Raw genomic sequence first — 17,307 nt, forward strand, 5'->3', positions numbered from 1 at the left:
TTTCAAAGTTTGAACTTTAGGCTAGGTTTAATTTGTTGCGAATTTTAAAATGAATTCAGTTATTGTTATTGAGATTATATTTTTAGTAATAAAATAGGCAATTAAATTCAAGGTAAACTATATTTCAAATTCCCATTCGATTCCAATCAGCTGTTTCATGTGCAATCGATTTCTTTACTTAAATATTTAGAGGGAGCACCGCTCTTGTTGAGCAGCGCGGCTGATGCTCAGCTGTTGCTCTTATCAAATCTGAACTGGTAAAGGAACACTTGCAATGGGCAGTTATATGGTCGTGCGTCGACTGGCTACGCAGCCCAAATTGGCCAATGCCCCTAAACGGTAGTATATCAATAATTTATACTTCCCTCAACAACTTTAAAAAACCATTTTTGCTTGATGCAGCAAATGGAAGAGCGTCGTTGGCTTGGAGGTGCACGCACAGATTACAAGCGCATCCAAATTGTTCTCGGGCAGCGGCACCGCCTTTGGAGCGCCACTGAACACAGCAGTTACCTATTTTGATGCATCGATACCAGGCACTCTGCCGGTGAGTTTTTTTTGGGTCTCTTTAACTTATTCTTACATGGAATGTATTCTCTTTAAGGTGCTCAATCGCAAATGCGTGGAATCTGGGATAAAAACCGCCTTGGCGCTTTGCTGTCGGGTGAACGAAGTTTCCATGTTTGATCGGAAGCATTACTTTTATGCCGATTTGCCAGTGAGCATTGAAAATTCGTCACATCGGGTGCAATGTAAACATTTTTCATTCTTTAAGAACGGCTACCAAATTACACAACAACGCGCTGCTTTGGCGAACGACGGTCTGATGACATTCCCAGTCATAACGCCTGGCAAAAAGGTGTACTATAAATCTGTCAATCTGTTACAATTGCAACTGGAGCAGGACAGTGGCAAATCGTTGCACGACGAGCAGCTTAAAAGGAGCCTCGTTGACCTGAATCGTGCTGGTGTGCCATTAATGGAGCTGGTATTTGCGCCAGATTTGGAGACTGGCGAGGAGGCAGCCTCGTTGGTGAAGGAACTGGTGCTTATACTAAGACGACTGCAAACCTGTAGTTGTAAAATGGAAGGTAAGTGCCCGAAAAAATGTCCAAAATGCTTCTACGAGTGCATATTTATTTGCAGAGGGTGCACTGCGCGTGGATGCGAATATATCTATACACGAAGAAGGCGCTCCTTTGGGTGTACGCACAGAGGTTAAAAATATTGGCTCCGTGCGCAGCATATCTCAGGCAATTTCATATGAAATCAATCGACAATTGGAGCTCGTTGCCGAGGGCGGTGTGGTAACAAATGAAACGCGTTCCTGGGATGCAGAGCATAGACGGACCATTGCAATGCGTGATAAGGAGGTGCTGCAGGATTATCGCTTCATGCCGGAGCCCAATTTGCCGCCGTTACATGTTAATCTTAAGCCGGGCTCGGTGTCAACCAAAGAATTAATATCGGTAGCTGCCCTAAGTAAGGAAATACCTGAATTGCCGGAGCATACGCGTCAACGCCTTGTGGAACATTACAAACTAAATGCAGAGACAGCCATCATTTTGGTGGTATGCTCCTCCCACTCTTTAATATTTGATAAAACTCACCTTTTTTTATTTAAAGAATGAGCCTGTCCTGTTGGAGCATTTCTTAAACATTACCGAGAGTCTGGCAGATGTGCCAACCAAAGTAGTTACAAATTTTCTCATTAACGACTTGTTAACTTACTGCAACAAGCTTAACCTGGACATCGAAGATTAGTATGCGCACCTGATATCTGATTGTACCAAATGCTGATTTAATTTCATATTATTTTTAGCACCACAAGCGCCAATGCTTTGAAGGATGTCTTAAAGGCGCTGCATGCAGAACAAATCAATTTACAAGCAGCCCGCCAACTTATTCAGCTTTTACATACAAACCCAACTAGCTCAGTTAGCGAAGTATGAATATCGACACAATTGGCAGCTACAACTTTTTGATATCATTTGATTTTATTTTGCAGCTCGTTGGGCAACACAATCTGCAACAGATTTCCGATCTCGCCACCATTGAGGCCTATTGCCAGCAGGCAATTACGAACCAGCCCAAGGCCGTGCAGCAATACCAAAAAGGCAAAGCCAAGGCACTTTTTGCCATTGCTGGCGAAGTGGCCAAGCTCTCGGCGCAGAAGGCGAACATGAAAATCGTTGTTGAGTGTTTGGAAAAGGTGCTAAAAAAATAAAGGAAACGCACTGTTAAAGTGTTATTGGACGTGTTTATTTTTGTATATTTAATAAATTATGCTGTAAGTTCTTGAACACATGCTGTATTTAGTTTAGTTAAGTTAAATGTTGAATGTGCATGACAATATTAATGCATACAATGTTATATAAATTATTATGTGATCGATTTATAGCTCATATATGATATATGTGTAGTTCTGTGCTCTCCTGCCTGTCGAGGAGAAGCGGAACTTGTGACCCTTTAATGTATAATAATTGTAAATTATGCTTGTGTGTCATATATGATATATGTCCAAATTCAGGAAAAACCAATTAAATGCGAAAAAATGGAACGCACTATATTCGATTGTCTATCAAGGCAGACAATGAACAGCTAGAATCGTATTTGAAGCTCTTCAAGGGTTGCGAATGGTCAACTAAATAACGCGATTTTAAATATGTTTTTTTTTATCATGATTTTTGTAATCTTAAGCGTTTGCCTCTAAAATAAATGCACGTATTTATCCATACGCTGGCAGTTAACGTTACGTCTTGGCGGGATCAAGTTACCAGATGACAACGCGATTGCACTTTCCATTAATCGCGATCGTAATCACGACACGTTGACGGCGGTAGGCTCATGGATACTGCAGAGTCCAAGCTAGAATATAGATATAGATATAGATATAGATATAGATATAGATATAGATATAGATATAGATATAGATATAGATATAGATATAGATATAGATATAGATATAGATATAGATATAGATATAGATATAGATATAGATATAGATATAGATATAGATATAGATATAGATATAGATATAGATATAGATATAGATATAGATATAGATATAGATATAGATATAGATATAGATATAGATATAGATATAGATATAGATATAGATATAGATATAGATATAGATATAGATATAGATATAGATATAGATATAGATATAGATATAGATATAGATATAGATATAGATATAGATATAGATATAGATATAGATATAGATATAGATATAGATATAGATATAGATATAGATATAGATATAGATATAGATATAGATATAGATATAGATATAGATATAGATATAGATAAAGATATAGATATAGATATAGATATAGATATAGATATAGATATAGATATAGATATAGATACAGATATAGATATATATAAGATAATGCCTAGATTGTCGAACATGTCCGACTAGAAGATACCCTGTACCCAGCTCCGAAGAGCACTTTGAGTTACGAATCACGATATCTTTCACAATTTTATAAATAGACTAATCAGCTTTGGAATGAAGATTGAAGGATATTGATTTCTATTATTTCTTATTTTTTCTTCTATTTTTGGAGAAGTAAACTCTACCTAATTTAGTGTACCAAGCTCTTATGATGTACTCTAAAGCGGAAAATAAAGTACCTGGCACATTAAATTAATATTCGGATCGCTTTTAGAGGGCAACAAGAGAGAGAGAGAGTAACGTCGATTTACTGGATATTAAAATGTGTGTACTTTTGATACAATATAAAAAAATTATCTAAAAAAAAAGATTTACTAGATGCTAATCAAGATTATATTTACTTATTTTGCGTTTGCCTGCTCCTAAAAGCTTGCTATAATTATGTCGTAAATGTTCTGATATAGGAAATCTTTAAATGTTATTATTGCTCTTTAATGCATCTGACATAAAATAGTAATCGATTAATAAGCAGAAGGAATAGTCTTAATATTTTAAATGATTAGATAATAGTTAAAATTGACTTTAATCTTAGGCCTAAATCTCCTAGTCCTAAATGATTGATGATCAAACTATATATCAGATATATAGGATAGATAATAGAAACAGTTCTAGGCTTATATTTTTTTTTGTACATACCGTCTGCTTTCGCTTTCCAGCAAATGGGCATCCACGGGATGCTGGGAGACGTTGCGCAGGGAGTCGCCCAATGTGCTGCGCAAATGTTGCATCTCGCGATTGGCCTTGGAGCTGCGCAGGATGTATTGCTGTCGCCGCTTGGCCTCCTGAGCCAGTTGCTCGCGCAGCATGGAAATCTGTGGAGCTCAGTTGAAGATCTGTTGTGCTTATGGAAATGGACTTGGTTCACTCACCTGGTTCTCGAGGCGCAGCACCTGCTGCTTGTGCGACTGCTCGCGGGCGTCGAGCAGCTTCTCGGCATGCATTTGGGCGCTGCGATAGCGATCCGTGTCCAATCCATCCGAGCACTTGGCGGTGTCATGCATGCGCGCTTTGCAGCGCGCCAGCTCCGATTCCTTTTCCGCGAGCAGCGTCTCCAGGCGACGCACCTTCAGGCGCAAGTCGCGCGTCTCCTGCTCAATGATGCTGTGATCCAGGCCGCAGCTGTAGGCTGCCCCAGGACCGACATCATAGCGATTGGAGTCATATTCACCAGCATCCCCGGCGCCGCCATAATAGGAGCTCGCCTTCTCGGCACGATCGTAGGCGCTGCCCCCAGCGAATTTGCTCTTGCGGTCGGACTCCAGCTGCTTGACCTTGTCCTGCAGCGTTTGCAGTTTGCTGCGCAGCTCCGATTTCTCGCGCTGCGACGATTTCAGCTGGCGACACAGCTCCTCCTCCTCGCCAGCGCCGCCGCCGCCGGCGCCTCCATTCCCGCTGTTCAATCCCTTGTCGCCGTTCTCCTGATTCCACTTGGCGATGCGCAGCTGCGACTCGAGCGCCGAGCGCTGCACCTCGAGATCGGTGACCTGCTCCTGCAGCCGCTGGTTGCCATCGAGCTGCGCCTGCTGGCTGCGTCGCAGCTCGTTGAGATTGGTCTGGGCGCTGTCCAGTCGCTCGGTCAGGATGCGCTTCTCGTTCTCCGCCGTTTGCAGTGACTTCTGCAGCAGCTTCAGCTTGTCCTCGTTCGTCTGGCTGCAGTGACCCTGCTCGGAGAGCTCCTTCTGCAGCGTCTTGATCTCGCCCCGCAGCTGCGTCTCGCTGACGGCGCTTTTTTGCAGGCGCTCCTTGAGCTGATCCACGGTGGATTTGAGCGAGGTGCAGCGATCCTCCAGCTGGGTCATGGCGCGATTCTGGTTGTCCAGTCGCTCCGACACCTGCCGCACGTGGCACTCCTTCTCCTGGAGCGCCATTTGGAGGCGCGCCAGGTCGCCCTCCATGGCGACGCGCTGCAGATCGAGCTTGCTGGCGCGTCCCTCCACCTTGGCCAGCTCCTCCTGCAGCGCACGCTTCTCGCTGTCCAGCTTGCCGCACACTTGACGGCACTTCTCCAGGCGCTCCTCGTTCTGGCCGTTCTCCTCGGACGTGGCCGCCAGCTGCATCTCGGTCTGGGCGAGCCGCTCGCGCAGCATCTGACATTCGTCCGAGCGCTGCTTCAGCTTCTCCTCGAGCGCATTCAGCGCCGAGATTTTCATCTTGCGATCCGTCTCCAGATTGCTGCGCTCCTCCTGCAGATTGCGCAGCACGGCCTGCAGCTTGCCCAGCTTGGCGTCGCAGCGCAGCTGCTGCTCGGCGGCGTCCTGCAGCTGCTTCCGGGCCGCGCCCAGCTGCGATTTGTAGTCGTCCTTTTCGCGCTCCAGCTGGGCCACCTGATGCATCAGGTTGCGCACGCCCTTGCGCACCAGATCCGGATCGACATCGACCGGCGCATCCGGACACTGCGACGTGCTGCGCGTATCGTAATCCCCGACGCTGCGCGAAGGACTAAACCTTCGCGATGGACTCAGCAGGCGATGGGATAGGTTGACGCTGCCGTCCACCTGGATGCCCGCGATGCGGCGCAGCGTGTGCACCACGGAGCTCAGCTTGTGCTCCGTGTCGCGCTTGTGCAGCTCCACGCAGGCCAGCTGCTCGTCCAGCGCCCGGATCCGGCCCTCGGCGCCGCCCAGGCGAGCCTTGAGCTCCTGGATCTGCTGTGTGGCATCCGCTAGGCAGACCTCCAGATTGTGCTTCTGGTCCTCCAGGCGTTTCTCGCGACCGCGCGCCTCCTCCATGCGCGCGGCCAGCTCCTGTTCGCGCGCATGGAAGCGATGCTCCTCCTGGTTGTTGTGACAGCGCGCACGGCCCAGTTCCTGGCGCGTCGCGCACAGATTTGCCTCCAGATCCGACAGCTGTTTTTTGATCTGGCACAGTTCCTGTTGCGCCCGCTCCTTGAGCTCCGTTTCCGCCGCCAGCTTGCTCTGCAGCTCCTTGCCGCCCTCGTCCTTCTGGGCAAACTCCAGCTGCGTCTTATGCAGCTGCGACTTGGTTGCGCCCAGCTCCTGCGTGGTCTTCGTGAAATTATTCTCCGTCTCCTTCAGTATGGTGCTCACACGCGTTCGCTCGATTTCCAGCGAGTTCTTGGTCTCCTCCAGACTGTTAATCTTCTGCAGCGCCTCCTCAATGGCACGCGCCTGCTCGCGCTTGGCGCTCTCCACGCGCTTCACATGATCCCGCAGCTCCTTGTTGCTGGCGGAGTACTTGTCCCGCTCGATATTACTGTCCGCCAGCTGCCGCCGGCTGTCTGTGAGCTCCTTGCGCAGGCTGTCGATGTAGCCCTCACCTGAAAGATCACAACAACATATTTAACTAGGAGGGATAACATGGATTTGCCGGAGGTAAGGGTATGGAAGAGATCTCAATAATCCCATTCCACAGAAACTTTTCCGATCAACTCAGCAGCTTCTCGGAAACTGGGAATAGAAGGGAAGAATTAACCTACTCAGAAATTGGGAATAGAAGGAAAGAATTGAACTACTCAGAAACTGAGAATAGAATGGAAGAATTAATCAACTAAGACACTGAGAATATAATGGAAGAATTGAACTACTCAGAAGCTGGTTATAAGAGGGAAGAAAGGAGCTACTCAGAAACTGGGAAGAGAAGGAAAGAAATGATCTACTTAGAAACTGAGAATAGAATGGAGGAATTGAGCTACTCGGAAACTGGGAACAGAAGGGAGGAATTGAGCTACTCAGAAACTGGGAAGAGAAGGGAAGAATTAAGCAACTCGGAAACTGGGAATAGAAGGGAGGAATTGAGCTACTCGGAAACTGGGAATAAAAAGGAAGAATTGAGCTTATGAATGAAACTGGGAATAGAAGGAAAGAATTAAGCTACTCAGAAACTGGGAAAAGAAGGGAAGAATTAAGCTACTCAGAAACTGGGAAAAGAAGGGAAGAATTGAGTTATTCGGAAACTGGGAACAGAAGGGAGGAATTCGGCTACTCGGAAACTGGGAAACTGGGAAACTGGGAAGAATTGAGCTTATGAGAAACTGGGAGAAGAATGGAAGAATTAAGCTACTCAGAAACAGGGAAAAGAAGGGAAGAATTGAGCTGCCCAGAAACTGGGTAAAGAAGAAACTAAACTAAAACTGGATTGACAATGTAGGGAAAAGAAAAGCTAAAGGTTTCTTTTACCCAATAACAGACGCTCCTTACTTATAATAAAAAGTTGACTAAAACTTCTTATCGGGCTATCTCAGCGGACTTTTACCCAGAAATACCAGCTCAAAAAAAAATCAGAAACTATCTGACTTCGACAAAATGCAGATTTGGGAAAGGGAATTTAGAGACATCAGAGCAGGTTCCATGACGCTGCAGACGTAGATCCCAACAGCTAGGAAAAGGATTATCCTTTTTCTTCCTACAAGATTTGGAAAAATAGCCCCAGAAAAAGCCACAACATGCAGTGGGTGTACCTGTCTAATAATAATACCTGTACCTATCCACAAAGATTGTTTGGATTGACGCCTAAGACGACTTTTTACAAAAGATCTTTGAAATATTGTCCATTTAGGGCCGTTTTGGGAACAGATTCAAAATCGATGAAGCAAGTCTTTAAATTTGTCTAAATAGATATCCGATTGGGATTGAAGCCAAAAGTTAGAAAATTAAATTTTTAAAAACAATTTTCCGTCTCAGATTTTTTCTTAAACCCGTTGTCCTCAATATTGAGGAATCATCCTAACGGGTGAAATTTACAAAATTCCCAGCTTTATAATTTGGATCCTACGTCCTCAATATTTTTACTGTTGATCACCAATCAGTCAATCAGTCAATCACTCTATCATTCAGTCAGTCAATCAGTAAGTTTGATATTTATAGAAAGATTTGTACCTTCTTTGGTCTTTCGCAGCGCATCCTGCAGCTCATTGTTGGTTGCCTCCATTTTGTCCTCCTTGAGACGGATTTCCATTTTGAGCTCCTCGCTCAGCCTGGACAGAGTTTCGCGCTCCTCCCGCATGCTGTTCAGCTGCAGCTCCTGCTTCCGTATGCACTCCTCCAGTTTGATCCTGAAAGGAATATAGATAACAGATTAAAGATGCATAAATGCGAGATAAATGGATGCTGGGCTTACTTGTGCTCCTCATCCCTGGTGCGCATGTGCACGATCTCATCCTTGAGCGCGGCTATGGCGCCGCGTTGCTTCTCGTCGCGGGCGTTCGCCTCGCGCTTGCTGCGATCCAGCGCCTCCTGCTCGGCCTTCAGGTCGCGCGAGACCGCCTCGAGACGCTCGGCGACCGCCTGCTTGTCCCGGTGGGCCATGAGCAGCGCTTGCTGCTTCTCGTTCTCGGCGCGGATCAGGGTCTCCTCGTGCTGCTGCACCAGGCTCTCGATGTGCGCCTGTAAGGCGGCGAGGCGTTCCTGCAGCTTCTCGATCTCGTCGTCCTTGGCGGTTTGCAGTGCCTGCAACGCCTGCTGCATGCGCTTCTCCAGGGCGTTGCGCAGCTGGAGCACCTCGTCGCCATGTCGCTTCGAGGCATCCTCGGCGGCCGCCTGCAGATTGGCGATCTTCTGGCTGAAGTCGTTCTCGGCAGCGCGGGCCGCGTTCAGCAGCTGCGTTTTAGTCTCCTGCGCCTTGCGCTGGCACAGCTCCAGTTCCTTCTGCAGACGAGCCACATGATTCTTGAGGGATTCCTCGCGTACCAGCGCCTCCTGGAGGTCACGTTCCAGCTGGCTGCGCTTCTCCTCGACGGCCTCCAGAGTCGTATTCGTGTCGAAGAGCACCGTCTCGAGGGATTCCTTCTCGGAGCGCAGGGCAGCCAAGAGTTCGTTGAGGCGATGCGTGTCCTTTTCATGCAGATCAATGACCACCTGCTTCTCCTCCACATCCTTGACCATGTCCTCGATGTTGCGATTCAGTCGATTGTTCGTCTCCGTCGTCTGCTCCAAGCGCTGACGGCAGCGCATCAGCTCCTCGTTGAGGGTCTCCTTCTTGCGGCACATGGCCGTCAGCTGGTTGTGTATATCGCATTTCTCACGCGTCATGCAGGCCAGATCCTGCAGGATCTTCTCCTTTTCGAGCTGCAGACACTTCAACTTCTCGCTATACGACAGATTGTCCGTTTCCAGCTCGAGCCGTGCCTTGTCCAGCACGGCCAGCTCCTTCTTCAGCTCGCCAATTTCTCCAGCCTGATCCGCCGCCTGGAGGCGCAACTTCTTGCGCTCCTCCTGGGCCTCCAGCAGGCAGCTCTGCACGGACTTCAGCTCGTCGCTGGTGGAGCTGTTGTTGTTGGACAACTTCTCGTGCTTCTCCTGCAGATCGCATTTGTCCAGCAGCAGCTTGTCCAGGTCGTATTCCAGATCGCATTTTTGCTTCTCCAGCAAATTAATCAAATTGTCCGATTCGATGCGCTGCTGCTCCAGAAGATCCCGATTCAGGCTGACGCGGTTGAGCTCCTCGCGCAGGGAAATGGTCTCCTCCCTGAGGCGACTGCTGCGATCCTCCTCGGACCTGTCAAGGAATAGTTGGATACTGTTTATCCAGCTGGAAGTGAAAGGGGCAACAGCTTACCTCAGATTCAATTCGGTGATGTTCTTGTCCTTGAGTATGCGCTGTATCTCCAGCTCCACGGCCTTTTTGTCCTCCTCCATGGAATCGATTCGTTTCTGCAGCTTGCCATAATTCAACTGCAACTTCTCAAAGTCTCCGCTCAAATTCTCAAACTATAATAGAAGAGTTTGTTTTAATAAGTAGCTAATATTTCCCGACATTGCCAGGTCATAAGTTTGTGCTGAAAGTCTTAGACAACAATTTTCCAAACATTTTCCGCACGTGAAAACCTCTAAAGGTATATCTCTGTATATAATACTGTTTGTACTAACTGACTGACTGACTGACTGACTGACTGACTGAATGACTGACTGACACAACGCACAGCCCAAGCCGTAAGAGCTAGGATGCTGAAAGACGTGGTTTCAACAAATTCCACCCGCAAGTGTGGAAAAATCATGGAATTTTTACCCTCCTTTCGGCCTCAACTCATTTTCAAAGATTTTTGCTCAAATTCATTTGGCGGGTGTTTTACACTTTTCGAAAAATCCATTCCTCCTTGGTGGAAATTGAGGTCAATGATTTGGTGGGTGACGTTTCGTGTTCAAATTCATTCCCAAGGAAAATGCGATTCAACTATTATTTGCGCGAAGTTAAAGTTTTGTCCGATTTGCATAAAACTTATAATCAAAGCTCTACATAAGATGATTTGGGAAATTCCACCCGCAACAGTGGTAAATTGGCGGAAAACAATTGTATGAAAGTTATTTGTTTACCGTCCGATCGGTTTAAAACTCTTTAAATGTGAATCTGAAAGAAAATTTCTAACAAACCCCTTTCAAAATGAATTTGAGGCCGATTGGATATTAAACAGAAATCCGTTTTCCGCGATATTTTCACACTTGCGGGTGGAATAATCCAAAAAGGAAACGACAGCAAAAATTTCAATTTCCTAGATCTAGATATCGATTGGGCTGAGCCTTAGCAACCAATCTGTTTGATTATTAATTCAAGTAGAATTATTATTTTTATTTTTTACCAGAGATTACAATTGCCGAGAGGCTGCTGTGAACTTCAGATAAGACATTATAAGATGCTTGGGCTAGCTTAGGGACTCGAACCCGGATCCTACTTGTTCAGCTGCCATAATGTCTCGGTCATTTAAGACCGCATCGACCAGGAACGAGACGCAGCATAAACAAACAAATAAATACGTGTAATTGATTTTTGTCGAGACGGCGAAACAAACAATCTAATCAGCTGACTGTACCCAACGCTTGCACACGGACTATCTGCATTAAATCTAGTATTGAATACACAGAAGAGGTCGAAAGTAAGTATAAATAGCACGACATCTATTAATAAAACCCTAATAGGTTTAAAAACAAAATTGCACCTAGTAACCCAGTCTGTTTAATACTTCAAACAAAATATATAATTGGAAGAATTTTCGGAGAAAATGTTGAATTCTTTTGTTTATCAATTAAACATTATTTTCTTGAAGAAAGGTTGTCTATCTTGACTTTTGTCGCAAGCTACGGGAATTGACAGGAGACAGAAGGCGTCTAAGAAGGTTCACTTGACCTTGGCCTCTATAATCTGTAGTCTAAACTTATCTTAACTTATTTTATTATATTTAATGATCAATCATATCTATATAGTATACTAGCGGGTATACCCCGGCGTTGCCCGTGCTACATATAAAATCAATAAACCAAGAGCCAAGGAAATCAAGGAAATCAGATCGGATTTCAGCGAGTTATGGGAATGGGAAATTTTGACCTATGTCTACCATCTATAGGATATTTGTGGCTACCATCTTTACATGAAATTTGACCAAGAATAATGTTGCCAAATTTAGATGCCAAAGTGATCCAGAGGTCAAACCATGAACAAAACCCCAAGTCTTATGAAAATCGGTTGAGTTTTGACCGAGTTATGGTAATTTCAACCTGGCACGTTTGTAACAAATTCTCTCACAGATCTTGAAAATGATTTTAAAGCCGATTGGATGGTAAACAAAAAACGTTCACACAACCGTTTTCCGCCAATTTACCACAGTTGAGGGTGGAATTACCCAAATCGCTGAAACACGTTTTGATTAAGTTTGAAAATAAGTTCGCAGCAAATTGGACAAAACTTAAAACTTCATCAAAAAAATGTTCGAATTTTTTAAAATGTCATACGCTATCTTTCCGTTATATCACCACTAAATCACGTATTTATACAGTTGCCAAGTAGAGCCTTTAAAATAGGTTGGCAATGTTTCATATAATTATATTCCATCAAATTTTCATAGTAATCGCGGTCTGTCAGTTAGGATAAATAGTTATATATTGAAAGTTGAACTGCGTACCTAATGCTTGCTGGTTCAACGCTCAGACATCTAAACAACACAGTCTAATGGAGTCACGTTTGCAAGCCCAATTATTTTGGCTGAGCTGCTTTTGATGTTTCTTATACGAACTTTGACCTCAGTTTTTCCACACTTGCGGGTCGAATATTCCATATTCCCCGCAGGGAAGTTTTCGAAAAAATATCAGCTTTCGCAGAGGAATATATTCAAAAGGTTTAGCTTCAGCTAGAGACTATTTAAGGTGTTGAATATATAGTTAATTATTTACTCTATTATTATCTCTCTCTCTCTCTCTCTATTAAATCTGCGTTGAATATATAGATAATTATTTACTATTTCTACCAAAGCTGTCAAAAGACACCATTTAAATTTTTTAATTAAAATTGAAATTATTTTCTAAGTTGAATAATTTTTTTTCTAAATTTACTTTTTGATAATTCATTAATTGAATGTTCAATTAATTTAGTGGCAGCATAATTCTCGACAGCAAAAAAAAAGAGAATAATAATTAACAACTTTTTCCTCTCTGATTAGCTAAGGTGTCAAAAGACACCTTTTGGTTGAGATTGATAAATAAATAAAAAAAAACCTTGGTAGAAATCGTGTTAAATCCTATACTTAAAATCTGGTAAATATTTGATTTGTGCACTTTTGCATGCGAAGATTGTTTGTCGTTTGTTTTGGGCTTATCAGCGGCTGTTATCACCTTTTGGCTGTTATCACCTTTTGGCACCCACACTTACCGCATTATTCAGATCCGCACGACCCATTTCGGCTTGCTGTTTCTGGGTTCTGACATCGTCGAGCGTCTTCTGGAGACTCTCGCGCTCCTGCAGCAGCTCGGATAGCTTCGAGTTGCTGGCATCCAACTTCTCCGTTAGCTGCTGCATTTTGCCCGTCAGGAGCTGTTTGGTGCCCTCGCTTGTGTCCAGCTGAGATCGGGTGCTGCGCAGCGTCTCCGTGCTCTGCTGGCACTTGACCTGCATGTCGTGCAGGGCCAGCTGGTATTTGTGGAGCGCCGCCTGCACCGCCGAGATGGTGCCCTCGGCGAAGGCCAGCGAGGCGCGCGTCGAACTGCGACGCGGCGATTTACCCCCTCCTCCTCCTCCGCCACCGCCTCCTCCTCCCCCGCCTCCATAACGCGTTAGATGCATGTGCTGCATGGCACCGTTGACCTCGGCGTCTGCCTCGCGATCGGCGATCTCGGCGTCTTGGACGACAGCCTGCGCGATTTCGCGCATGGAATTGTTCAGTCGCTCGATTTCATCATTATAGCGATTAGCCAGCGCCGCCTGCGATTCGGCCTGTGCGCAGCGATCCTCCAGCTTTTTGAGCTGATTCATCAGCTCGAGCAGCCGCTGATCACGCTCCATGATCTCGTGCCGGGCGCTCTCATGCTGCACCTTGAGCGTGGCCAGCTGGGCCTGCAGCTCGTCGTTGAGGCGGCGCGTCTGCCTCAGCTCCTCGTCGGCGGCGCGCTTGGCCTGCTGCTGGCCAAATGCCACCGTGGAGCTGGAGCTGTTGATGTCCTTGGCGACGCCATTGATCTCCTGGCCCATTTTGGCCACCTCGGCCTTCATGGCCGTCTGCATGTCCTTGAAGGCGCGCTTGACCGCGACCACCTCGCGCCACATCTTCAGCAGCCGGTTGTGCTCGCTGTTGTAGTAGTCCTTGAAGGCCTGCTCCTCCTCCTTGAACTCATCCTCCTTGATGAGCAGCTCGTCGCGCATGCTCGCCCAATCGTTGGTCAGCTTTTGCAAGTCATTCGTTAGCGCCTCGTTGGTGCGATTCGATTCCTCCAGCTGCTGGCGCAGTGCATTATTCTGGGCCACAATCTGCTCGCAGCGATTGTGCTCCTCCTCCAGCTTGCGGCACAGCTCGCTGCTGGCATCGTCATGCAAGTAATCACGTCCGCAGCTCGGCGGTGGCGAGTCTAGCGAAGAGCTGCACGGCAGGCTGCTCTGACCCAGGGTCAGCGAGGTCGAGCACTATTCACAAAGATAATCACAGAGACAATCATCATTTCAATTATGCCAAACAAAATGTAAGCAATTAAAAGTGCTCTTGTAGAAAATTGCTTGACTTGGAATACCCTGCAGCCAGGTTACTCAGGTCATGAAAATCGCATAGAAAGGCGATTTTAGGAAGTGGAGTTAATCAATGGGAGAGTCTTAGAGTAGAGCGAGAAAGATTTAGAGAGAGGGCAAGAGATTTATTGGAAATGACAGAGATAGTAAGTGAGTCTGAGAGTCATGAGAATCGCATAGGAAGGCGACTACAAAAATTTGTTATTCCATCTCTTATAGTCCATGAGCAAGTTTCGGAGTGAGAGTGAGAGAGTAGGAGTACATGTACATCTATTAATATAAATTGAGGGCATGAAAATCGCGTAGAAAGGCGATTTTAGGTAATGAAGTATATTAATGGGGGAAGTAAAGAATATAAGTATAAGATTAAGAGCGAGAAAGATTTAGAGAGAGGGCAAGAGATTTATTGGGACAGAGATAGGGATAGAGAAGATTCGAGAAACTGACAGTGCTGAGAATCGCATAGGAAGGCGACTGCAAACTTTTATATTCGAGCTAAGGTCGCCAAGTTCATGCAGACAAACGAATAGCCAGGTAGACAGACAGACATATGGACCCATAGACATCTCTTGTCTGAGCTTGACAGGACGTCAGGAGATTAACGTGATGATTCCTTCAATGCGTTAATCTATTAAATCATATTTATTATATCTTGTGTCAAACAAATAGGGAATATGATTTTATGTGAGATTTCCCTAGGGTAAATCAACAGATCCTGTTTTAGATGATTCGCTACTTACCAGCACCTGACTGGCAGTTGGTCCCGTGGTCAACTTGGGTGCACATGGTCCCGTCGTGGTTGTCGGCTTGATGGTGTCGTGCATGCGCTCCTCGAGATCGCTGCAGCGCTGTCTGTACTGCTGGATCTTCGACTGGAGGCGGCTGACGAGATTGGCCTGATTGTGTTGGGCCTGCTTGTACGTGTCCAGGCGCTTGCGATAGCTGTGCGACTCATCGGCCAGGCGCTGGCGCAGCTCCTGGTTCTGACGGAGCAGGGCATCCGCCGTTCCCGGCGGACCCGGTGCCGGGCTCAGCATTCTTGGCGTGATGCCGCCGGAGCCGTTGCTCGTGCTGTTGTTGTTGTTGTTGTTGATTGTGTTGCTGGTCGTCGGCTCGCCACGCCCACGTTGGCGGGAGAAGGGCAGACGCGTGGAGGATGTGGCTGGCAGGTCGACGGCCGACGGGCAAGGCGTCTGCTTGAAGTTATCGCGATACGCTTGCATCTGAGGAAGGGAGGGGGAAGAACCAAAAGGGGTAGAGGGTATGTTAAAGTCGGTTTGTGATATTGTTTGCGGTTTGCGTGTGTGCGCGCGGAAACTTTTGCGGAACTTTGCCGCCTACGCCTAAATGCTCGATAACTTTGTCCAAATTGATTTATTAACTCCGTGCTCCGTGGGCGGACTCCTTGCCCATATCCTCCCGTCCGTCCGTCCGTCCGTCCGACCGTTAGGTCGCCATGACAGCCAGGCGGAAGGCGAATTATATTTCTATGCTTGTGCCTCATAAATAAACAAGCTCCCCTTTATTTTTTTATCATCGACTCGAATGATATTTCCAATGCGAAACATCAACCACTTGACAATACAATTCCCCAACTGGGCTGACACCGTTTGTCACCAGGTTACGTTTCCCCAGCTATCATCATTTCCTTGTCCTCGTATTTATATTAATAAACAAAAAATGTTTTTTTTTTAGATTTTTTATGTAGCTCGTTGTTGAAACTTCTTTCGACACGAATGAAGTCTTCCGTTTTTCACATTACTTGGGTCGTCTTCTAATTTTGTCATGCTTTGCCATGCAATCGGGCTCTAAAAGATTTAGTCCTAACTATTTTTGTACAGCCTGACAACTCCAATTGGGGTCGACATAAAGGCATAATCATAAAACTGTCATACATATATAAATTTAATGGAGCTTCCTACTTAATACACTATTCAAAAAAGTCGAGTTGTCAATTGTATTCGTACCCATTAAATATTATGATAATGGAAAGCGATAAGACTTCTCCTAATCTCAAAGATATACAATTTTGGACTACTTCCATGCGAGCTCGCCAAATTTATGGAAAGATTTCTTCGAATATAGCCAAGAGTTATTTCCTCTCTTTATGATATTAAGCTTATCGGATGTATATAAAGTATATACTCTATAAATCATGCTTAGACTTTTTTCTCTGCCTGCTTTAAAATTTTTTAAGATTTGATACCAAAGAGAGATAGAAAATGCCCATTATTACATGATTACATGTTTCATAGTAAATTTAACTAAACAAATTTATAATATTTGCTGATTAATGAAAAAAGTCTTTAAAATAGCTCCTACTCAACAGGTTCATCCGCTAGATATATATTTATTTATAATTAATTTATGAATTAATATTACACCAAGCATATTTATACAATTACAAGGCTGAAACCTCGGTTATTGCTAGATTTTGGGGCCTCAGATAAAGAAAGTATTGTTTGTTTTTTTCCAATGATTAACTTTTTATAATATAATTTTTTAAGTTTAGCGGACTTTTTCGGCATTTTTCCTATATTATTTCATATATGTGACTATAGCCTGGTCAAATCCCAACCTATTTTAAGGATCGTAATATCTATGAAAATGTAATTATAATAAAAAATATGTGATATTGTTTGCACTTCTAAACTATAGTTTGTTATTTTAGGAATATTGTCTTTTTAAAGAATTTTCTAGTGTTATTTTGAATTTAAAATTCAAGGAAAGTAAAAAATCTGGTATAATGATTCGCTTGAAATACGGACAAATAAGCTTTTGCTTGTTAAAATCAAAGAATAAACGAATAATTTAAAGACATTTAAGTTAGCTTTAAAATCGATTAGGATTTACGAAAGTTTTGCTTACATACATTAAAAAATCTTTTTCAAAAATGTTTAGCAAAGAAA

At 44.8% G+C, this 17,307-nt stretch overlaps 2 protein-coding genes across 3 annotated transcripts; one reads left to right on the forward strand and one right to left on the reverse strand.

Annotated features, from left to right (window-relative positions):
- Positions 1-192: 192 nt before the first annotated feature.
- On the forward strand, positions 193-2,303 carry GatB (glutamyl-tRNA(Gln) amidotransferase subunit B, mitochondrial). Its single transcript, XM_064693239.1, has 8 exons — positions 193-339; positions 403-547; positions 605-718; positions 776-1,091; positions 1,147-1,571; positions 1,627-1,763; positions 1,823-1,946; positions 2,009-2,303. Exons 1-8 carry the CDS (start codon positions 275-277, stop codon positions 2,225-2,227), a joined length of 1,545 nt encoding a protein of 514 aa, XP_064549309.1. The 5' UTR covers positions 193-274; the 3' UTR covers positions 2,228-2,303.
- Root (ciliary rootlet coiled-coil, rootletin) lies at positions 2,241-15,621 on the reverse strand. Of its 2 annotated transcripts, XM_064693235.1 has the most exons (8): positions 15,139-15,621; positions 13,055-14,299; positions 9,977-10,128; positions 8,540-9,916; positions 8,299-8,474; positions 4,333-6,740; positions 4,100-4,275; positions 2,241-2,868 (listed from the first exon to the last, which is right to left on the reverse strand). In XM_064693235.1, exons 1-8 carry the CDS (start codon positions 15,619-15,621, stop codon positions 2,805-2,807), a joined length of 6,081 nt encoding a protein of 2,026 aa, XP_064549305.1. In that variant the 3' UTR covers positions 2,241-2,804. The 2 variants fall into 2 exon arrangements, with proteins under 2 accessions (XP_064549305.1, XP_064549306.1); XM_064693236.1 differs by lacking the exons at positions 13,055-14,299; positions 15,139-15,621 and adding an exon at positions 10,995-11,120.
- Positions 15,622-17,307: the final 1,686 nt, after the last annotated feature.

Source organism: Drosophila montana, unplaced genomic scaffold, assembly GCF_035044405.1.
Source record: "Drosophila montana isolate Dmon_TW-CO22-7 unplaced genomic scaffold, ASM3504440v1 contig_3733_1, whole genome shotgun sequence".
Lineage (NCBI taxonomy): Eukaryota > Metazoa > Arthropoda > Insecta > Diptera > Drosophilidae > Drosophila > Drosophila montana.

Excerpts from the sequence above, each read along its gene's own strand:
- Root (XM_064693235.1), bottom strand. The coding sequence starts at position 15,621 with ATGCAAGCGTATCGCGATAACTTCAAGCAGACGCCTTGCCCGTCGGCC. Across the intron at positions 9,917-9,976 it reads ATCACCGAATTGAATCTGAG|GTCCGAGGAGGATCGCAGCA; the intron begins GTAAGCTGTTGC and ends ATTCCTTGACAG. Across the intron at positions 6,741-8,298 it reads GCTGCGAAAGACCAAAGAAG|GTGAGGGCTACATCGACAGC; the intron begins GTACAAATCTTT and ends GTGATCTTTCAG.
- GatB (XM_064693239.1), top strand. The coding sequence starts at position 275 with ATGGGCAGTTATATGGTCGTGCGTCGACTGGCTACGCAGCCCAAATTG. Across the intron at positions 1,092-1,146 it reads CTGTAGTTGTAAAATGGAAG|AGGGTGCACTGCGCGTGGAT; the intron begins GTAAGTGCCCGA and ends ATTTATTTGCAG. Across the intron at positions 1,572-1,626 it reads AGACAGCCATCATTTTGGTG|AATGAGCCTGTCCTGTTGGA; the intron begins GTATGCTCCTCC and ends TTTTATTTAAAG.